This window comes from Neofelis nebulosa, chromosome 16 (genome assembly GCF_028018385.1).
Source record: "Neofelis nebulosa isolate mNeoNeb1 chromosome 16, mNeoNeb1.pri, whole genome shotgun sequence".
Lineage (NCBI taxonomy): Eukaryota > Metazoa > Chordata > Mammalia > Carnivora > Felidae > Neofelis > Neofelis nebulosa.
Genome location: NC_080797.1, coordinates 10,985,105 through 11,007,778, shown reverse-complemented (window position 1 = coordinate 11,007,778; position 22,674 = coordinate 10,985,105). Strand labels below are relative to the sequence as shown.

The window sequence follows — 22,674 nt, the reverse complement described above, 5'->3', positions numbered from 1 at the left end:
TGTTCCCCACCTGGCAGGTGAGGGCCCTGGGCCTGGGCTGGGAATTGCTGGAGCAGGCAGGAGACAACTCCCCGGATTCACGGCGCGAGCCTGGGCCAGCCGTGCTCCGGCGGGTGCCCGCGAACAGCTGACCGGGCCGTCCCTGGGGCCTCTGGACGCACCGAGGCTGTCGGGCCCTCCCTCCTGCTCCAAAGGGACCCGCCGTGGCCTCAGCTGCCGGTAGCCCTGGTCTCCCCAGTCCTGTGTTGGTCATACCTGTGCCCCCACCCCCAGCCCCGCTGGGGAGAGCACCGTGTCTGGGAGCCTGCTGGGGACAAGGAGCCTCGTGAAAGTGCTTTTACTGTCCTGAGTCAAGCTGGGGGCCAGCAGCAAGGCGCCAAAGCTCCCATCAGAGGCAGGGCTCAGAGACATCGGCCGTGACGCATTTTCTTCCGGGGAAAAGAGGCTCAGAGCCCACAGACCTGGGTGCTGGGTCCAGCTCCTCCCGCTGTTAGCTCTGTGAGCGAGATACCTGCCCTCTCTGAGCTCCACCAAGCCTCAGTTTCCTCATCTGCACTAAGGAGACAACACCTACTTTATGGTGTTGCCGGGAGGATTACAATGGGGGTAAAGTGCCCGCTCAGCACCTGGCATATAGCTGGCATTTAATAAATGCCTCATTAAGCTGCTTTTATTCTCCTGGAGCCAAGCCATGAGCCAAGACTTCGGCGTGTGAAGGCAGGGGGTTGACAGAAAAGATGTGGGGTTAATCAGGCATCGTGAGGTTGCCGTCTCCTCCTGCTGTGTAGCCCTAGGCAAGAAACTTAACTTCTCTGGGTCTCCGTTCCCAAGCCCTGGCCTGGCAGGCACGAGAAGTGGGTTCTAGTCCGACCTTCGAAACTCATTCTCCCTCGTGCTCCATCCGTCTTCTCACCTGTCCGTGATTCCCACCTGCCCCTGGGATCTTCCCTGGGCTGTCTGGGTCTGGTGAAGCGATCCTTCGGGGGGGCCCATGTCATGGAGGGGGGCACTCCCTCCTCAGCCCCCTCCCGGACCCAGCCCAGCCTCACCCCTCTCTCCGAGGCTGCAACAGAGAGAGACTGAGGCTCATCCCTCCTGGGCATGATACTACAGGCCTGGCCTCTGGTATGCAGTTGGAACCCCAAAGCAGGTTTTTCCCCAGGGAAATCACTGGTCCCCAGGGGCCGGGGGGGAGCGGCAGGCAGATGGCCTTCCATCTCAGAGACTTGGAGCCCAATGGGGCTAGAAGACAGCTCAGAGCACAAGCTGCCTGCTCAGGGCCACACAGCCGGTAGAGTTAAACCCAAGACCCTCCGGTCTCTCGTGCCAGAGAAGTCCAGAATCGCAGGGCAACAGGGTGTCAGAGCTGAAGGGACCCCTGACAATCTTCAGTGTTACCCATTTTGCAGATGAAATGACTGAGGCTCGTCTAGGGTCGCACAGTGGCGGAGGCAGAGCAGGGACCCGATCCCAACACTCTTGGCTCCTGGTACCAGTTCCATTCTAGTCTTTGGGGAAAGAGGGGGGTTCAGAAGTCTTGACGGAGACACACAGCCGCTCCCTGACGGCCAAGCCGGGGCGGGTTGAGCGTGTGCTGTGTCACTTCCCTGCCCCAGGGTCTGCCCGCCGTGAGGAGGTGGCGGGCTGGGCCGCCCTGAGTCAGCACCAGCTGCCCCGGCCCAGGTGCCCCGGCGGGCAGGGGGCGGGCAGTGTTCGGGCCCAGCGGCTGGACGGCGGGCTCCCCGTCCCAGGCCTGGGGAGGGGGAGTGTTCTCCGCCCATTGCTGCTGGGGGGGCAAGGAGAGGATGCGGGGGCGCAGGGGAAGAGGTGATTCATGGGGAGAGATAAGGCAGGGAGAGGTCCCCGTGGTGGCGGGCGGGCCAGGCAAAGCACCTCGTCAGCCCCCGTCAGCGTCCGTCAGCGCCACAGCCCAGTGCTGGGGCCTGGGAAGCAGCCGGGGCAGGGCCAATGGGAGGATCGCAGGCAGCTTGGCTGAGCCGCCCCTCCCTGCCCTGCCTGTCGCTGTGCTCTGTCAGGCCAGGATGGGCAGGGGACCCGTCCTAGAGTCTGAGGACAACACAGGCCTGGTCCCCACCCCTCCACGCAAGAACTAGCTAGGTGACGCTGGCAGGACTCAGCTGTCAGGCCTCAGTTTCTACATCTGAAAAATGGGCAGATAACACTACCTGAAATTATAAAGTGCCTCGCACTCAGAAAACAGTGGCTGTTATTATTGCCCGCCCACCCACACACCATGCTGGCCACGGGCCCCCTGGACGGAGTTGACAGGGAAGCAGCCAGGATGGAAAGCAGGGGCGTGGCTCACCCTGGTGCGGCGGGGTGTGAACAAATCCCTGTCCTCCATGCCTCAGTGCTCTCATCTGACAGATGAGCCTCTACTGCCTCAGACCCTCCTTCTGGGTCTGGAAGGCTCCTGCCAGCTGACAGCATGGGGCAGTCTCAGCAGGGGGGCCCCATTCTGAGGGGAACAGGGGGCAACGCCAGCCGATCAGGGGGCCGCGCCAACCGCAGTTACCACACAGACTGGGGTTCAAACCCGAGACAGACGTCCCCCCCCCCCCCCCCGGCCACGTCCTCTTAAGCAATGCCAGTAACCTGGTGCGGCCTTTGCGGGGAGCAAACAAAGTTTCGGGGGCCCATGGAACTGCATGGGGTGGCTGGGGCTTAGCCCCGGACATAGACACGTGGGGAGGGTGCGCCGGTGCCCAGCCTGGCCCCAGGCGCCCCTATCTGGCCCCCATCACTGGGCCAGGCCATCAGTCCTTCTGTCTGGGGGAGATTAGACTGGCCGGCTGTTCCCATGCCAAGCAGAGATCTGGTGTCTGCCTCCTTCCTACTCCTGGTGGGGAGGTGAGGAGCAGAGGAGGGGGAACCCTGGCACAGCAGGTCAAGCCCCACCCAGGGCCTCCGTTCTCCCATTTTTGAAAAAGGGGTCATGGGATCCCAACAGGCCCTCGGGTCAGGCACCGCGTCAGCAGCACCCTCCTGCCCCATGGCAGGTGCGGGGCGGGTTATTCAGCCCAGGAACTATGAAGGCCCCTTCCCCCTCCCCCTTTCCCTCCTCTTCCTGAAACTCCTCCTCATCCCCCCCCCCCCCCCCCCCCCCCCCCCCCCGGTCACCCGATTCCATCTTTACAACCGCCAAAGACTCAGCTTTGGTCCTAACCACCTCCAGCTGACACACCAGAAGAAACCCGAAGCCCCAAAGCTGCCTGGGATCAGGCCGAGAGCCAGGCTCCGAGACACGGGCTATCTGACTCTGCCAGCCCCCTCAGGGGACAGGGACTCCACCTTTCTAGAAACCTAACCCGTGGCCACCTTGTCAGCTCCTGACCCACTTCTGGGTTCCCTGCCCAAGAGCTCCCCCAGGCCCTGTCAGCCAGGATGGTCCCCAAAGCCAGCGTTCTGGGCTTGTGCGATTTGCTGCCCCACTCCGGGCCCGGGGAAGGGTTAGACTCTGCTAGAAAGACCTCCGCGGACACACACATTGCTCATCACTCGCTGCTCTCTACTGAGCTCGGACCTGGCTTCAGAACCTTTCTCAACACTGTTCGCCACGCAGGTTTACCAATCATGTCAGGATGTGCTTGGAAACCGAGAATTCCTCTCAGTAAGAAGGCGCACCGGTTCCCGGCCTGGCCCTTCCGAGGATGTGTGTCAGTGCGTCGGCTGAGAACGACTACCCGCACCAGGGTACAGCACGGCTCGGCAGGGGTCGAGAACAGGCAATGCCTGAGGTCCCTTCACTGGCAAAATGCACAGGCGGACGACCCTGAGCTGAATTCACTCCGCTTCCACCCAGGGCCCACCCCCATCCCCTACATCCCAGCCTGGAAAGATTCTGCCATTGCAAAGCTCACACAGAGGCTCAGAGAGGGCGAGCAAGGCACTCTCCGTCGCCCAGCACAGCCAGGAAAAAGGCACCTTTGAACTCGGACCTCCAGGCCAGCCTCAGATGGACTCAGGCTGTGTTTTAGTCTCCAGGCTTTCTCCACCACTCCAGACTCTCTCCACTACCCAGGAAAAAGCAACACCAGAGGGTTCACGGCGTGTGTGAGAGCGTCCTGCTTCTCAGGGGGTGAATCAGAGCCATCCTGAGGGACAGTAAGTGAGAGAAAACCTGGAGATTTCTCCCGGCCCCACCCCATCACAGCACCTTCTTCTGGGGAACGTGCTTGCAGCGTCTGGGGAGATCAGAGCCCTCCCCCAACAATGCACAAAGGCCCTTTGAGATGGGGTAACCCACCATCTCCTGCCAGAGAACCTGGGTACCCTATCCCTGTGCAAAGAAACTGAGGAACCCCATGAGGGCAAGGGGAGGAGGCAGCCAGGGAGGAAGCAAAGAGACCCACAAGAGAGAGACAGTGTTGCGGTCTCCGTATATGCTGGGGGCCGGACGCAGGCCCACTGAGCCAGCTTCCCTTCCGGGGACTCCCGCCCAGCAGCTGCCTCACCTTCTGGGCCTGGCTGATCATCTTTCGCACCACCTCTTTGATGTGGGCCTGCCCATCGATGGGGGGCTGCATGTAGACGCTGGCCCGGGTCACACCGCGGTAGGCAATGGTGTCGGGCCAGCCCAGGTCCAGCTGCGGGATGGATCGGTCGGACTTCTGGGGCCAGTACTCCAGAGAGGGCGGTGGCTCGGCCTCGGTGGGGGTCCCACCTCCCCTGCTGGCCTCCTCGCTGTCACCAACCCCATTGTCCTCGGGCCCCCGGGGCCACTTGGCACCCCTCGGGTCCTCCGAGCCCGGGTCGTACACCTCGATGGTCTCCAGGATGCGCTTGAGCTCCAGCTCCGAGAGGAAGTCACGGATGTTCTCGCGCTTCAGCACCTCGTAGAAGGCCTCGCGGCCGTGGGCCACCAGGGCCTCCAGGGCCAGCCGCTGCTCCTCGCTGTAGAAGAACTCGGGCTTGGACTCGCTGGAGCGCCAGTTGACGTGGTTGTCGTCCAGACACTGCACCTGAGAGAAGGCCATGGTGCCACTGCCCCGACGCTTCTGCTGGGTGGGCGGGCGACACAGCACTCAGCAAGGTCGGGATCCTAATTCCCGCGCGACTGCGGCCCCGCGCGCTCTTGGGGCTTCACCGGCGTCTCAGCAACTCTGCCCATAGGGAACCTGCGAGGGAGTCCAAGAGAACGCGGAGGTCAGGTCAGAGTGCAGGCGGGGACTAGGGAGGGGCGACAGGGCGGGGGTGGGGCGGCAGTGGGAGAGACGGCGGGGCGCGACCCACGCCAGGGCGCGCTGCGCCTCTATCAGTGGGGGCCGGGGGGCACCCACATCCCAGAGGAATTCTGGAGCTGCCCAAAGTCCTGGGCAACTTCTGGGAGGAACTAGAGCCAGCAGGGAACTTCCCAGAAGTTTCCAAGAGTGGGAGGCAGGAGACAACTCGGATGGCCTCTGGCCCAGCTCAGCGGCGCCCAGCATTCCGACGGCTTCCGGGAAGGGAGCGGGGTCTTAAAATCTCCGGGCGCCACGACCGGCAACCCAAGAGGCCTGCCCGGAGGAGGCTCGGGGAAGCGCGGCTGGCAGAAGGCGCGTTGGAGGTCCGGGATCCGGGAGGACTCGCTTACCGGGCGGACGCGGGCGCGGGGACAGAGCCGGCAAGGAGAGCCCCGCGGGGAGAACGAAGCGCACAGGCAGGCGGCGGGCTGGTGACTAATGCCGCCCCGCCCACCCCACCTGCGGTCACGTGCCGCTCTGGGGGGCGGGGCCGGAAGCTGATTCACCCACCCCCCCATCCCCCCCCACCAATCCCTGAGAGACACCGACTTCGGGGGGTTGCCGCTCCCGGTTTCCTCCGCTGCCTCCAGCCCCAGGTGGCCGAGTTCTGGAAAGCTCAGGGACCAAAGTCCAAGAAGTCTTGGAACTATGCAGCCCAGAGAGGGAAAGTGTTCTTACTGAGAACACACAGCAAATCAACAACTTTGCACCGCTCCAGCGCACCGCTCCTCCCCCTGCCCCCGGGGTGGGAGGACCTGTTCGCACCCTTGGTCCAACCCTACCAGTGCCTTGTTTCCCGGGTGGGACGGGAAGTCCGTGCAGATACGCAGCTGTCCAGTTGTGGAAGTAGAGTTAGGGTACTGGGCTGGGAGCCCCCAACGGAGGGATAGGGCACCGTCTGACCCAAACTCAAGAAGGAGCCTTTACAGAGCCACGTGTGGACAGAGCAGATAGATAGCCAGTTCTTAGTCCCTGAGCCCTGCTCCCTGCTGGGAGGGGTACCTACCCAGGACTGGTCCTGCGTGATGAGCAGTGCCCACCCGAACCCTGGCGTGGGGAGGGCCAGAGAGGGCTGCTGGTGGGCTGGAGTCAGGCCCAACTATCTGCTCGGTGTCCTGGGGCTTGGGACCCTGGTTGGGGGGTGGGGGTGTGGGGACCAAATCCAACAGCAGGCTGCAAGGGCAGGGACAACAGAGCCTATTAAACCTGGATCTGGACAGGGCTGTGGCATGCTTGGGTGGGGATGGGGGCCCTGAGGACACTGGTCTGTGTTGCTGAGGGCTGGCTGGTGGCATCTCTAGGCCTCCCCCGTTCCAGAACCCCCCGCCATCTATCCACCTGGGTCTGTCGCCCGGAGCAGTGTCTGCTCTCTCCAGGCCCAGCACCCCTGTGGTCCCCATCACTGACCCCCTCAAGCCTCATGTCCTGTACTCCCTGCCATGAAACCCCCACCCCAGCCACAGGGGCTTCACACTGTGTCTGGATGGCCCCAGAAGCCAGGCCCCTGCCTCTCCCTGAGCAGAGCCCCACAGGTGCCCCTAGCTCCTCCCAGGTAGGCACACATACACCCACATCCTCCCTACCAGAGTCAGTCAGAAGGGAGAGGCAGACAAGCACTGCCTTGGGAGTCCTGAAGCCTGATTTATGTCACTGCCACTGAGGGCCCAGATCAAGAGCCTCTCTGGGCATCGGCCTCTCTTTTTGTTCTTATGACTGCACAGGGGCCTGGACGCTCATGAAGGGAGCCCTGACTCTCAGGGCTGAAAGGCACGTAGCCCTCCAACCTTTACAGTTACCTGTCCATAGTTACAGATGCACAGGAAGTTGTTAAGCCAAAAAGACAAAACACAAACCAACCAACCACCAACAGAGAGGTTGCGTGCAGCCTTCACCCTGTTTCTGCCCGTGGTATCATCTTGTAGAACTATCGTACAGTAATGCGGTAGCCAGAAAGTTGACATTGGTGCATTCCAGAACTTGTTCAGATTTCACCAGTTTACGTGTTCGTGTGTGTGTGTGTGTGCGTGTGTGTGTGTGTGTGTGTGCGTGCGTGCACGCTCATGCACACGTGCAACCTTACCACCTGTGTAGATTTGGGTGGCCACCCCTGCAATTGGGATGCAGAACCCTTCTGTCATCACCAAGACCTCCCTCTTGCCAGCCATACCCACATCTCCATCCCTAACCCCTGTCAGCCACTGGTCTGTTCTCCATGTCTACAATTTTGTTATTTCAAGAATGTTATATAAATGGAAAACACAGCATTTAACCTTTAGGGATTAGCTTTTTCTTCCACCCAGCATAATTCTCTGGTGAATCATCCAGATCATCGTGTATATCAGTAGCTTGTTCATTTCTGTGGCTGACAAGTATCCCATGGCCTGGATGCACCAGAGCTCGCTTAACAGTCTCTCCTGTTGAAGGACACTGGGTTGTTTCCAGTTTTTGGTTATTACGAGTAAAGCTGCCATGAACATTCATATACGTATTATACATATTCATTTGTGTAGGTACTGTATTATGTCTATTTTCCTGCCAACAACATCTGCGTGATCTAATTTATCCACATCCGTGATGGCATTTTATGTTGTCACAATTTTTTTATTTTTTCCATGCTTGTAAGTGTGTAATAATCTCTTATTATGGTGTTAATTTGCGTTTTCCTAATGACTAATGATATGCAACATATTTTCATATGCTTATTTGCCACTGTATGTTCTCTTGGGTGAAATGTCTGTTCATGTGTTTTGCCCATTTTCTAATTGGATTGTTTGACTTTTGAGAGCTTTTTATATATTCCAAATACAAGGTCTTTGTCAGGTATATAATCCACATATATTTTCTGCTGGTCTGTAACTTTTTCTGTTTTTTCTTCTTTTTTAAGGTATAGAATATAATATTATTAACTATAATCACTACGCTGTACGTTAGATCCTCAGAATTTATTCATCTTATAATTGGAAGTTTGTACTCTCTGACTAACATCTCACCTCTTCCTCCCACCCCACCCCACCCTCAGCCCTTGGTAACCATCATTCTACTCTCTTTTTCTATGAGTTTGACTTTTTTAGATTCCACTTGTGAGATCGGACAGTATTTGACTTTCTCTGTCTGACTTACTTCACTTAGCATAATGCCCTCAAAGTCCACCAATGTTGTCACAAATGGTAGGATTTTCTTTCTCAGGGCTGAATAGTATTCCATTATATATATGTATATATACGTGTGTGTGTGTGTGTGTGTGTGTGTGTGTGTACATATATATATACCACATCTTTACCCATTCATGTGTTGATGGACCCTTTAGGTTGTTTCCATGTCTTGGCTACTGTAACTATGCTTCAATGAACACGGAGTGCAGATATCTCTTCAACATAGTGACTTCATTTCCTTAAGATACATGCCCGGGGTGCCTGGGTGGCTCAGTCAGTTAAGCATCTGACTCTTGATTTAGGCTCAGGTCATGATCTCACACTTTGTGAGATCAAGCCCCGAGTCAATGGAGCCTGCTTGGGATTCCCTCTCCCTCTCTCTGCTCCTCCCCCACTTGCTTGCACTCCTGTGTGTGCTCTCTCTCTCTCTCTCTCAAAAAAAAAAAAAAAAAAAAGATAGATATACTCAGATGTGGCATTGCTGGATCATATGGTAGTTCTATTTTTATTTTTTTAAGATTTTATTTTTAAGTAATCTCTACACCAAATATGAGGCTCAAACTCACAATCCAGAGACCAAGAGTCCCATGCTCTACAGACTGAGCTAGCCAGACACTCTTCTATTCTTAATTCCTTGAGAAACCTCCATACTGTTTTCTTGTTTTCCTTAGTTGCTGCACTGACTTATGTTCTTATTGGTAGTACACACACACACACACACACACACACACACACACACACACAACGGGTTCCCTTTTCTCTACATCTTTGCCAACACGTTATCTCTTGTCTTTTTGATGATAGCCATTCTAATAGGTGTGAGGTGATATTTCATTGTGGTTTTGATTTGCATATCCCTGATGACTAGTGATACTGAGCATTTTTTTTTTCAGGTACCCATTGACCATTTGTATGTCTCCTTTGGAAAAATGTCTACTCAGATCTTCTGCCCATTTTTTATTATTATTTAAAAAAATTTGTTTTCAAAAAATTTTTAATATTCATTTTTGATAGAGACAGAGCATGAGCAGGGGCGGGGAAGAATCTGAAGCAGGCTCCAGGCTCTGTGCTCACAGAGCCCGATGTGGGGCTCAAACCCACGAACTGAGAGATCATGACCTGAGCTGAAGTCGGACACTTAACTGACTGAGGCACCCCTGCCCATTTTTTAATTGGATTGTGTTGTTATTGTTTTTTGTTTTGTTTGCTATTGAGTTGTATGAGTTCTTTATATATTTTGGCTATTAACCCCTTATCAGATATATGGTTTGCAAATATTTCTTCCCAATCCATAGGTTGCCTTTTCATTTTGTGGATGGTTTCCTTTGCTGTGCAGAGGCTTTTAAATCTGATATTGTCTCATTTGGGGGCATTTTTTTGTTTTGTTTTGTCTTTTTGAAGATCTTTGCTTTCAGTGTCAAATAAAAAAAAATCATTGCCATGATCAATGTCAAAGAGCTTACTCCCACCCCCCCCTCCATGTTTTCTTCTAGGAATTTTACATTCAAATCCTTAGTCCATTTTGAGTTGGTTTTGTGTATGTTATGAGATAGCAGTCCAGTTTAACTCATGTGCATGTAGCTGTCCCGTTTTTCCAACACTATTTATTGAAGAGACTATCCTTTCCCCATTGTATATTCTTGGCTCTTTTGTCATAAATTGATTGAATATATATAGAGAGAGAGACCATACATACACATATATATAGTCTCTGTTGTGTTATATTGATCTATGTGTCTGTTTTTGTGCCAATACTGTACTGTTTTGATTACTATAGGTTTGTAATATAGTTTGAAATCAGAAAGTGTGATGTCTCCAGTTTTTCTCTTCTTTCTTAAGATTACTTTGGCCATTTGGGGTTTTCTGTGGTTGTATAGGAATATTTTGGATTATTTTTCTCTATTTATGTGAAAAATGCTGTTGGAATTTTGATAGGGACTACATCGAATCTGTCGATGGCTTTTGGTGATAGGAGCATTTTAACAACATGAATTGTTCCAATCCATGAGCATGGTATACCTTTCTATTTATTTGCATCATCTTCAATTTCTTTCATCAGTGTCTTATAATTTTCATCACGAGTCTTTAATCTCCTTGGTTAAATTTGTTCCCAGGTATTTTATTATTTTTGATGCCATCATAAATGGGACTGTTTTCTTAATTACTCTGATGGTTCATTGCTAGTGTCTAGAAACACGACTGATCTTCATATATTGACTGTGTATCCTGCAACTTTACTGATTTGTTCTGTAGCTTTTCTTTTTTATCCTTTTCACAGGTGTCTTACCCAGAACTTTTAATTGTGATGAAGTCTACTTTATCCATTTTTTCTTTTATGGATATTGTTTTTGATGTCAAGTCTAAGAACTCTTTGCCTAGCCATAAGTCCTGCAGATTTTCTCCTATTTCCCCCCTGAAAAAGCTTGATAGTTTTTACATCTTACATTTAAATCTGTGATCTATTTTGAATTAATTTTTGTATCAGGTGTGACATTTAGGTTGAGGTTGAATTCTGGCCTCTGGAAGTCCCCCAGAAGGACTTTACAGAGGAGGAAACAGCCTCAGAGACCTTAAATAATCACCCAGGATCACACAGTAGGGCACTGGGATAGCTGGACTTAAACCCAGGTCTGTGTGCTTTTCTCCTACTCCTTACTGCAACATCCACATCTGGACTGTCTCCCAGGGATGGGCCAGGCCTCGATAGGGAGTGGGGAGCACCTTGATTGGCCCTCAGGGTGTTGTGTCCAGTGGCCTCATTGGGAAGAGTCATTCAATCCATCAACAAACACTGGCAGAAGCTGTCACAGGTCACCGAGTTATTGGTACCATTGCCCAAAGCCTGCAGACATCCACAAGTTGAGAGTATGAATTCATATGAATTCCCTGAGTTTATGAAGGAAAGAAGGGTATTCCGGAGAGAGGGAACAGAAAACACAGAGGCCCAGAGGTGTGGCTGAAAGTGGCTAAGTGGGTAGAGGGCCACGAATGGCACAATTAGAGGCTTGTGATCCCTCCTGCAAGGGATGGAGAGCCACGGAAGTATATGAGCAGGGAGGGTGGTGGGCAGGTTAGTGGTTTTAGATGTTTCCTCTGCGGCTTGCAGGGTGGGTGGGTTAGAGGGGACAAGACAGTACAGTAAGGAGGTGGAGTTCACCTGGGCACCAAGCCCAGTGGCTGGACGTGGCATTGGCCACAGGGAGGGAGAACATGGGGGACAAGGAGAGGGACAACTCCCAGGCTTCTGGTGTCAGCCCTGGCTGATGGAGGTGCCAATGCAAAAGTAGAGCCTAGTTGGGGAGCTCCCAGGCCCACAGAAGCTGGTTCTCTGGCAAACTCAGAAGCCCCATTCTCAGTTCTCTGGCCCTCACTGTCCTGAGGCTGCTCACTCCTGAATGTGGCATATTCAGGGGACTTTAAGTGGAGACACCTCTGCGGCTGTCATAAAGGAAAGGTTCTTCTTGCTGTTCAGCACAAACTCTGGCAAGTGAGCCAGTGGTGCCCAGAGGCGGTGGCCCAAGCCCAGAGCCTGGAATGGGCTGAATAAACTCGACCAGAATCTCCTGACTCCGGCTTTCTGAGCCATTATGTGGCTGTGACTCTCCCAAGAGGGCTGGGTCCTCCAAGCACCACGGCCAGCCAGTGCAGGCCCAGAACCTGTCAGGAGGGACCCATCACCTGCCCTCTGTGTGCTGGACCCCAGTGCTCCCTGAAGTCCTGCCGTGGGGCCCCGGGCTTTGTCCTGGGCCCGACTATGGGTCCCAGGCAAGTTATGCCCTTTCTGGCTCTCATCTGCTCACCCGCTGGGCTGCAGGTGGGAAAATAGGGCAGCTGGATCAAACAGTGCCTGACCTTCATCATGGCTCTTTCTGGCATCCTTTCTCCATCTCCTCCTTTCCTCCTAGGCCTTTCCTCCTTCCTCCCTACCACTTACTTGGTTACTCACTCATTCATTCACAAATGTTCACAGGATCTCTCCTCTGGGCGAGCCCTGAACTGACTGAGAGCTAGGACTGGGAGATGATTCAGACCCAGTGTCCGCCCTTGGGGAGCTCCCAGTCTAATGGGGGAGGTAAAATATACAAACAATTGTGATTCAGTCCTTGGCCACAGGAGCCTTTGAGAGGAAGCTGCTTTGCCCTGGTTGTGGGGGGAGGATTTGGAAAGGGGGGTGTCAGAGGAAGCCTCAAAGGACAAGCCCTTTGCAATGGGCCATGGAGCAGGAGGTAAACAAGGGTAGGACAGAGCCCTGGGAGGAGGGGACCTCGTCTGCAGAGGCACGGAGGTGGCAAAGGGCTGGGTGTGTAGGAGAAAACGCAAGCAGGTCAGGGTGGCTGATGCGTGCATGCTGGATGGGACCAGTTGTCAAGGACCTTAGATGCTGTGGGAAGGATTTTGTTTCCAGGAAGCCAAAGGCTCCAGGGGTGTGGGTGGAGGGGGCTCCTGAGTGAAACTGTAATTTCGCAAGGATGGGACGGATGGAAGGGAGGCAGTGGGGAGCTGGGGCCCAAATTGTATGAGAGGAGACAGAGCAGAGCAGGGGGCCAAGTGAGGCCAGCAGGGCCATAGGAGGAGAAGACCGTGGGGCTGGGGGATGGATGGGGGGAGAGGAGAGAAGGCAGTGAGCTCTTACTGGGCCAGGGAGAGGTAAGAGGACACGTCTGATTGGACACTCTGAGTGGGAGGTGCCAGGGATGACAGGCAGCAGGTGTCCCCGACATCCGGAGCTCAAGAGAGGGTCTGGGCTAGAGACCGGGATCCCAGGTCATTGGGGGTGGGGTGATGCTGCTCCAGCCCCGCTGGCCTCGAGGAAGGGGATCTGAGACCCCCCCTGCAGTGGGTTGGGCATCTATAGAGGAACTTTTCGGAAAGAGCATCGGAGGGGACAGTACTTAACTCAGAAGTGCCTGGTCTGCAAAGGAAGCAGCGCGTCCCAAGAATGCCGGTGCCTGCCGCCATATTGAAATTTAAGCCCCCAAACTGCCCCCCTCCCCTCAGAGCGGCTCTCACTCCTGTCCCCTTGGAGCTTCTGTTTCTGAACTTCCCCCACAATCACCATCTTCTCGTTTACTCTGCTTTCTGCAGTCCCCTGCTGAAAATCCCAAGGGACGGGGGCCACGAGGTGTTTAGAGAATGTTCCACGGGAGGAGCACGTGACCGCGGGGTTGACCGCCATTACCCACACTGTGCTGGGGAGCCCCGGCTGCCGGGGGGGCAGTGGAGGAACAGGGTCACACGGGAGCCAGGCACCGTGGTTCCTGCCTCCAAACAGGGTTCTGCTGAGACAGCTTGCTAGGGCGGCCTGGGCGTAGGGTTCAGTCCAGGACACCCGTTAATCCCGCGTTCACTCAACAAAAGAGTAGTTAGTGTGTGCTGCTCCGGCCTTGGGGAGGTGGCCTCGGTGAGACCAAGCCCCCTCCTCACCGGCTCACCAGCCCCTTGGAAAAGCAAAAACAAACAAGCAGTCCCCAGTGGTCCGGAGTAAAGAGATGAGGAAAATCTTCCCTCCCCTGGGAAGGCCTGGGGAGAGGGTCTGGTGGAGAAGGCCTCAGGTGGCAGGGGGGCCCCTGTGGCTGGGGCAAGGTGGGAAGAGGACAAGCCCAGAGGAGCCTGGAAGAGCCCGGCATCATGACGACTGGAGGGGTTTTGTTGACAGCTGAACTGCAGGGTAGTTCTGACCAGGACATGATCTGACTCCCCTGTGTTTTAGGGGTCTTCCCTTAACACCCAGACATAGCTCCAGGTCAGGGTCAGGAGGAAAGGCCCCAGCCTGAAGCTCTGGGCCCAGGGGTGGGGGAAGGTGCCCCTCTAGCCTGCATTTGCCCCTCTGGGGAGAAGAGCTGGGGGCCTGAGGGGGGTGAGGGAGACTAGCGCCCCAGATGGGTACAGACGGCGGACTGCTCACATGGGCAGGGCCACACTGCAGGCAACCCCCTGGCCTGGCCGGGGAGGGGGAGAAGGCGTTGTGACAGAGGACGACAGGAAAAAAAAAAAAAAAATCAAGGCATTAGGGACCAGAATAGAGGCCAGCCCCCTCCTCGTGACCCAGGCTGGAAAACAGACCTGGGGCCGAGTAGCTGCTGGTCAGAGGTGGTGACGGACAGAGCAGGTCAGGCCCAGGGTCTCGGCCACACCAGGGGCTCAGGTGTGTCGGGAGGATGGGGTGGGGCAGGTGGAACATACTGCGTCCCTTTCCTGCAGATGACGTGGGCTGCGTGGTGCCGTCTGAGTGCCTTCGGGCCTGTGGGGCCGAGATCGGCTGCTCCAACATCGCCTACCCCAAGCTGGTCATGGAACTGATGCCCGTAGGTGAGATTCTGGGTGGGGTCTGGGCGGCCTGTGGGGTGGGACCAGTGAGGGCCAGGGGCCCTGGGGGCTGCGGAGGCCACTCCCACGTGGGACGTTCCCCTCCTAGGGGAAAAGAGGAAATAGTATAACAGAGAACACGCTCACGGCACCCCCCCAGGGGCCAGGCATTGTTCCGAGGACTTTCCACGTGACCAATTTGCATCTTCTTCTCAGGAACCCTAAGTGCTGTTATTATCATCCCCACTTTATTTTTTTTTTAATTAATTTATTTATTTTTATTTTTATTTTTGGGACAGAGAGAGACAGAGCATGAATGGGGGAGGGGCAGAGAGAGAGGGAGACACAGAATCGGAAACAGGCTCCAGGCTCCGAGCCATCAGCCCAGGGCCTGACGCGGGGCTCGAACTCACGGACCGCGAGATCGTGACCTGGCTGAAGTCGGACGCTTAACCGACTGCGCCACCCAGGCGCCCCCATCCCCACTTTAAAGGTGGGGAAACTGAGACCCAGAGAGCTTAAGAGACCTGCCCAAGGTCACGTGGCAGCTGGGCTGCAGAGCTGGGCTCTGAACCCGGATAATCTGCCTCCAGACAGAACTCGTCCTCTTAACCTGTGCTGTTGGAGCCCTTGAGTAAGGTCGCCGTTGTCTCTTCTTCCAGGCCTGCTGGGTGCCAGACCCTTTTACGGACCGCTTCCCAGTTATGGGTGTGAGGTAGTTATTAGCTCCATTTTACAGATAGGGAAAGTGAGGCACAAAGAGGGGAAAGTGACGTCTCCATGGCTAGAGTGGCTGAGATGCCTCAGTCCGTCTGCCGGGGCTCCAAGCCCACTGCTCACTCCGCTAGGATCCGGGGCTCAAGCCCCCCATGACTTCCTGCCTCCCCCAGCTGGTAGCAGCAGTGGGCATGTTTGGGCCTCTCCGAGCCTTCTGAGACCCTCCGCGGCCTGGTTTCACCACCAGATTCTCCAACCCTAAGTGTCTCCCTCCCTCCCTGTGGCTTCCTCTGTGGAAGCTGGATTCCTGGCCCCACGCTCCCTCCCTCCCGGGGTGCCGAGGCCCAGGGGATGTGGGTGCACGGACCTGGGATCAAAACTCCGCTCTGCCACTTGCTGGCTGAGATATTTGGGGCGTGTCACTTTCAGCGTCCTCCTTTGTAAATTGGAGATCGTGATGCCTACCCACCCCTCAGCGTGGTTGCTGGGATTAAACCTAACAATGTAGGGACGGTGCCTGGCGCAAGGCTTGGCCTCACTGTGGGTTCCCACCTCTGGGCCTCACCTTCCTCTTCTGTTCTGGGGGCTGGGAGGAACTCGCTAAGCCCCCAGCCATGGTTGGACCATAACCTCTCTCTAGGCCTTCGGCTCCCTGTCTGAAAAATGGGTAGAGAATAAACCCCGAGTTATTCCATCTCCCCGAGCAAGAGACACAGGATGGAGAAATGTTTGGGGGAAAACCATGGCCTAACTCGCTTTTCTTTGGGGGCCAGCCCAGTCAGCCTGATAAGTGAACAGAGAAGGCCATGGGATGCTTGCAAGTCACACAGCAGGTTAGGCACAGAAGCAAGGCCAGGCCAAAATGGCACCCAGGAGGCTGAGTCCTCAGGGGAGGGGGCCTGTGTCAAGTTTATCCTAGGGCAGGGGTTGGAGGAGAGACAGAGAATCTGCGGAGGTGGAGGAGGGGCTTAGACACTTGAAGAAAAAGTACGAGAAGCCTTGGAGATAGAACCAGAGAGGGGAGGCGACCAGCCTTACGCCACACAGCACTGAGTTACAAAGTGAGCGTCCTTCTGTCTCTCAGGGCTCCCCACCCTCAGCTCCGCTCAAGCCCATGACTCCCCAGAAGGCTTTGCAAAGAAGGGCCTTGCCCACCTCGGTGGGGACGCCCCCTTGTTTTCCCCTGGAACTGCATTTCCTTTTCTACAGAGCCAACAAGAAAGGGGACACCCCCCCCCCCCCCAGTGCCTGCTGGGGCCTGCCACCCACAAGAAATGGCAGGAAACCCCAGACACTGGGCCACTGCGCCCTGACCGAGTTGTGACCTCCAGGCAGAGGGTCCCGCCCCAGGCCTTCGTCTCCCCACCCCACCCCAGAGTTTTGCCTCTGGCTGCGGAGAGTCCCTGGGCACCTCTCCTCCCGCTAGGACCTTCCACTTCCTCATCTGTCAGACGGGTTAATAATGCTTCCGTCACTTGAAGTCCTAGGTGTGAAAGTGCTTTTTCACCTGCAAGGCTTTGTGGAAACAAGGTGCTGGTAACTGCACCCTCAAGAGCAGAAGCAATCACAGCAAGCCACAAATCCAGAAGTTTCCACTCCCCCCCCCCCAACCCCGCCATTGGCCCTTGGCCTCCCAGCCTCTTGTGTTTGGGTCTCTGTCCCCGGAAACCTTCAGCCTCCCTCCCCCTGGGGCTCTGCTCTCGAGGACTTGTGCATGGCCGATGCTGACCAGGGGGGCCTCAGCCAGTAGGACACGGGCAGGAGGGGCTCCCAAGCAGAGTCACAGCGGCCCTGTCTTCCCAACCCCCAGGTCTGCGGGGGCTGATGATTGCAGTGATGATGGCCGCACTCATGTCGTCGCTGACTTCCATCTTCAACAGCAGCAGCACACTTGTCACCATGGACATCTGGAGGCGGCTGAGGCCCCTTGCTGGCGAGCGGGAGCTGCTGCTCATTGGCCGGTACGGTTGGCGGTGGGCGCTGAGAGGGGTCGTGCCAGGCACCGGGGACAGGCTGGGACCCAGGCTTCCCCAGCCACACGACGGCCCGTGGGGCCCCACCAACGGGGGGCTTTGAGGGGTGAGTAGGAGTTTGCCAGTTGCAGAGGAACTTCCCAGGAAGGAGAGGATACAAGGAGCCAGAGTGTCCTGTCCATCCCACATCCCACATCGCTCTGGCCACCCGTTCATGGTCACGGCCCTCATCTTAGATGTATCTTGGACTCTGAGCTGAATCTCTGAGGGCATTTCTGCTGGGTAGAGTCCCCCTTCCCCAGTCACCCTGTGGATCTGTCTGTCTTCCTAAAATCTGAGCCCTTAGCCCTCCTGATGGTTTCCATCTGCCCCACAGAGGGCCCAGAGCCAGTTCTCAGGGTGGCCACACTCAGGCCACAGCTGTCCCTGGCCCCACTGAGTTTCTTCCCGTTTCCTCCTAGCCCTGCTTGTCCCCTCCTTATCGCCTTGAAGAGCCTCCCTGATCTTTCTAGACTTTGCCCAAGTGTTCCCCCCTCCTCCACGCAGCCCTCCCTGATAGGCCTGACTGAGGAATGAGCCCCTCTCCCCTCTAAGCCTCCCATAGGGGACCATGGTCCGATTCCTCCCACAGGACATGTGGCCCCTATAGGTCCACCTGTTTCCCTGATGCCCCCCACCCCCCCAAAGACGGGCAGGGGCCATGTCTGGCCCAGCCCTCCATCCCTGTACTCGGCGGAGAGTCCTTTGGGGTGAACTCAGCAACGGGTAATGAGAAGTTGGTGTCTAGTGTGCCCGCCCGCTTGGGCCCTCTCCCAGCTCCCACCCTCCCGTGCCCCTCCGAGGCTTGCTCCCCCAACTCCGCCCGTCCGGTCGAGGGGCCCAGCCTCTGGTGCATGTCTGACCGACAGCACACCCTGTGGCCCCCTGCCCTTGGCTCTCATCCTCAGGGCGGGGTCTCTGCTGCAACTCCAGGCAGGTGGCCCAGTGACGTAAGTCAGCCACACTGCTGTCAGAAGGGCTCTGTCGGGACACGCCATTCAGCAGGCGAGTGTGAGCTCATCTGCAGGCTCACAGCCTCCTCCAAAACAAGGAGCCTCTCCCTCCGGCCTTGCACGAAGCTTCTGTGTCAGCAGGTCCTGGCCCCTTGACCTCCTCTCCCCGCCCCTGCGTTGTTCCCCTGCCCCTCCTCAGTGGCCCCGTGGCCCCGAAAACCTGCCCCTATCTGGCAGACTCCTCCAAAGCCCTTCCAGGCTCGGCATCCCGGAACCAAGTGCCCTCCAGCTGCCCAGAGTGTGACCGGGTCCCCGGGTCTGGGACACGGGTAGCCTCAGTGCCCACTCAGTGGCCCCCATGTCTTGTGCCCCCGACTTCCTGGCCTCCTCAGAAGCAGGCTTCTCTCCTCTTCCCACCTGAAGCCAAAGTCCTAACTGCCCCCCCATTCCAACTCACCCCCCCCCGCCATGGTGCCCTTGACCCTCCTTCCCACCTCTTCTACCATGTCAACCCAGGCTCCACCAACCTGCCTGTGGGCATAAGGCTGTGTGATACAGGGCAGGTTGCTCACCCTCTCTGGGTCCCAGTTCCCTCAGCTGCCAGTTTGGTGCAGTGGAGAGGATCTCATGCTAGGTGTTGGGCCAGGGTTCAGCTCGAAAAGGCCTCCCTCGTGCAGCACGGGGACACCCCCCAACACCTCCAGCCTCTTCCTGCTTAAAACAACACCGTTTAAGCTGCGTTTCCTAGATGGTGTGGGGTCCTGGGTCTCTGGAGCCTCAATCCAAGGAGGTGTGGGACTCACAGAGAGGGGTAACAGAGCATGTCCAGAAGCCTAGGGAGGAGGCTATCGTGGGGCAGGGGCATGCCAGTGACCCTGACAGTCTCATCAGGTTGGGGTGGCACCAGAGGAGCCATCGCAGGCCTGGGGCAAGTGACAGTCCCACATCTGGGGCCCTGATCTTTGCCAGGGCCTTTTGCTCCTGCTCCCCCCTTCTGTCTGCCATTCTCTGTTATCCAGTCCACAAGGAGTGCCCGACGCCTCCCTATTATCCTGCATCAAGCTGAACAATATGGGGGAGCCAGAGAGATCTCAAAGCCCTTGAGGGCCACCCCCCCACCACTGCAGCTGTAGCCCAGGAATGATGGAGAGGGTCAGTGATCCCGACAGCAGTGTGTGTGCAGGAAGGGGTGGGGTTGGAAGGCTTCCTGGAGGAGGAAGGCCTTGAGCTGAGCCTTGGAGGGTGAGGAGGTCAGCCAGGGGAGGAATTGGAGAAGGACATTCCAGGCAGAAGGAACAGCCTCTGGGCCTGGGGTCTCTCTGGCAGCCTGATGGTGACTGAGTTGGAAGGGGAGGCCCTGGAGAGCAGGGGGAAGGCCAGGGCCGCAGTCCAGGCCGGCCCGGAGAGGCCAGGCCCTGCGCACAGACGCTGAGCCCGGTGTGGGCTGCAGAAGACTGTGTGGGGAGGGCGGGGTGGGCTGGGTGTCCGTGGAGCCCGCCTATGCCTTTGAAGAGGGCAGCGCCCGCCTGCCTGCCAGGCTAAGGGTTAATTAGCCTTAATCAAGGTGGTACCTCCTTCCTCCACCCTCTCCCTCAGGCCTGGAAGGGAAGAAAGGGAGGCCGGCGGACAGGCACACAGGAAGGACCCGCCCCAGCTGCAGACGTAGCCTCTCTCGCCCTTGCTGTCCCGTCTAGGATTCCAGGGGGGTCTCACCCACCACCCTCCTTGGGGGTGAGGTGTGCCCAAGTGACCCAAGACACAGGGGCAAGGGGCACTCAGCCAAGGAGGAGCAGATAGGACACCTGACCCCAGCTCTGCCTCCTTAGCTGGGCCCCACACCTCTTCGAGGCTGGAGGGCGGCCCTCCTCTGCCTAGAAGCCCTCTGGGATCGATACTTCCTCTGGGCTCCCTGAGCCCAGCCCTTAGGACAGAGTAACAGACTCATCTACTTCCTTTGCCCTGCTGTCCGTGCTGGGGAGGGACAGGGCCCACTCATCACCCAGTCTGGGCTTCTCGCACGGTGCCCTGCACTCCGGTGGGCTTCTGAATGGGCGACTGCTGAATGAGTGAGCGAAGCACGTCCCCGCGGCGGAGGCCTTGCACCGAGAGGGGAGGCAGGCAGGGGCCGGAAGGAGGGGACCACACAGGGGAGGGAGGCAGAGGGGCTCATTCCGGCCAGAGGTCTCAGGCTTCAGAGCTGAGGAGTCCGGGCCCCGACCCAAGCCTTGCACTCTTAGGACAGAGGTCACCCTGTGATGGGTGGTCTGCAGCCTCAGGCTCTAGTGGCGAGGAGGGTTTCAGCCAGAGGCCACTAGCACTAGAGAAGCTGGGGCGGGGGGTCAGTCTGGCTGGAATGTGAGGGCCGTAGGCCTCTCAGGAAGCCGGCAAGTGTTTATTGAGCACCTATTGTATGCCAGGGGATGCGGCAGTGGGCTCCATGGATGAGGCTCCCACCTCCCCTGGTGCTTCCAGCCGGGCCGGGGAGACGGACAGGGAGCATGTAAACCCCCCGAACATACCTCTGTATGTCCACTGGGATGAGTGCCTTGAAGACAAAGAGGAGAGCCTGGGGGGCCATGGCCGGGGGCTCCCTGAGGGCTGACGCAGTGGAGACCCCAGGGACAGGTGGAGTCGGGGCGGACCTGCAGGCGGCAGGAAGCCATGGAAGGGTGGGGGCAGGGCAGGGCCGGCCACATCCCTAGAGGAGCGGACCAGAGGCCAGAGAGGAGGCTGGGGTGGCAGGGGACGGCTGGAGAGCACATCTTAGTGGCTGCGGGAGACGCGGGAGAACTGAGGGAGGGTCTTCCGGGACGAGCACGCCCACTGCCTGCCCACAGGCTGGTCATCGTGGTGCTCGTCGGCGTCAGCGTGGCCTGGATCCCCATCCTGCAGGACTCCAACAGCGGGCAGCTCTTTATCTACATGCAGTCGGTGACCAGCTCCCTGGCCCCCCCAGTGACCGCAGTCTTTGTTCTGGGCATCTTCTGGAGGCGTGCCAATGAGCAGGTGGGTGGGGGATGGGCAGCACCGGGGCAGACAGGACGGGGGGGGGCTCGGTCCCCTCCCCGCGGACGGGCTGCGTCTGGCTCACATCTTCCCCTGCCGCCCGTGTGCGTGCTGGGGGAACCTGGGCCCTCACCGTCCACCTGCCCTGCCTCCCCTTCCCCAGGGGGCCTTCTGGGGCCTGATGGTGGGGCTGGCCCTGGGTGCCACTCGGCTGGTCCTGGAATTCCTGCACCCCGCCCCCCGCTGCGGTGACCCGGACACGCGGCCTGCCATCCTCAGAAGCATTCACTACTTGCATTTTGCCGTCGCCCTCTTTGTGCTCAGCGGGGTCGTTGTGGTGGCTGGGAGCCTGCTGACGTCACCCCCCCAGGGAATCCAGGTGAGCCTGCCCCGGGCCCTGACTCTGACCCCTGACCCTCTGCGACTCGAGAATTTTCCAGCTCTTGGGGTGCCTGGGTGGTGCAGTCGGTTAAGCATCCGACTGTTGACTTCAGCTCAGGGCGTGATCTCGTGGGTTATGAGTTCAAGCCCCACGTCGGGCTGACAGCGCTTGGGATTCTCTCTCTCCCTCTCTCTGCCCCGCCCCTGCTCTCTCTCTCAAAATAAATAATCAACTTTAAAAAAATAAACAGAATTTCCTAGCTCTTGATCCCCCGTCCCCTTTTGAACCCAGCTGCCCACTTTCCGTCACCGACCCCTGACCCTGTCTGGGCCCGCCCCCGTCCTGCCACACCCCCATGTCCCGATCGTTCTCCGCAGATTGAGAACCTTACCTGGTGGACCTTGGCTCAGGATGTGCTCGTGGGAGCCAAAGCAGGTACGTGTGTGAGCCTAGGCTCTGAGTCTCTCTCCCACCCCAAGGCACCCTGGACATAGGAGTACAAAGTGTGGCCCTGTGGGCCTCATCTGTCTCCCTCTCCTCCTCCTACCTCCTCCAGGCGATGGCCGGACACCCCAGAAACACGCTTTCTGGGCCCGTGTGTGTGGCTTCAATGCCATTCTGCTCATGTGTGTCAACATTTTCTTCTACGCCTACTTCGCCTGACGCTGGCCCCATGGCCAGGAAGGCCGGAGCGCTCGGAATCCTCGGGTCTACCTCGCTTTCACTGAGGACACCGAGGCCCAGAGACCCAGGGACTGCCCTCGCGACTGCGTAGCCAGTCCGGTGCCCACACACCAGTTGAGCCGGCAAAGGAGGAGTCCTAAAAGGTCGGGGGGCGACGGACAGAAAGAAGGCGGTATTTCAAAACCAGCACAAAGCAAAGAAAATGAGGTTTCCGATCGA

General features: G+C 57.3%; 2 protein-coding genes across 2 annotated transcripts in view; one reads left to right on the top strand and one right to left on the bottom strand.

The window, feature by feature from the left end:
- FAM83G (family with sequence similarity 83 member G) overlaps positions 1 to 5,710 on the bottom strand; it is a 28,481-nt gene extending 22,771 nt beyond the window's left edge. The window contains exons 1-2 of the mRNA XM_058705627.1: positions 5,594 to 5,710; positions 4,476 to 5,138 (exon numbers count right to left, since the gene is read on the bottom strand). Of these exons, the coding sequence (XP_058561610.1) occupies positions 4,476 to 4,997 (522 nt within the window). The 5' untranslated portion in view covers positions 4,998 to 5,138; positions 5,594 to 5,710. The remainder of the gene's footprint in view (positions 1 to 4,475; positions 5,139 to 5,593) is intronic.
- SLC5A10 (solute carrier family 5 member 10) overlaps positions 1 to 22,672 on the top strand; it is a 58,521-nt gene extending 35,849 nt beyond the window's left edge. The window contains 6 exon segments of the mRNA XM_058705628.1: positions 14,597 to 14,704; positions 17,229 to 17,379; positions 21,221 to 21,389; positions 21,553 to 21,768; positions 22,149 to 22,206; positions 22,328 to 22,672. Coding sequence (XP_058561611.1) covers positions 14,597 to 14,704; positions 17,229 to 17,379; positions 21,221 to 21,389; positions 21,553 to 21,768; positions 22,149 to 22,206; positions 22,328 to 22,434 — 809 coding nt within the window. The 3' untranslated portion in view covers positions 22,435 to 22,672.
- The last annotated feature ends 2 nt before the right edge of the window (positions 22,673 to 22,674 follow it).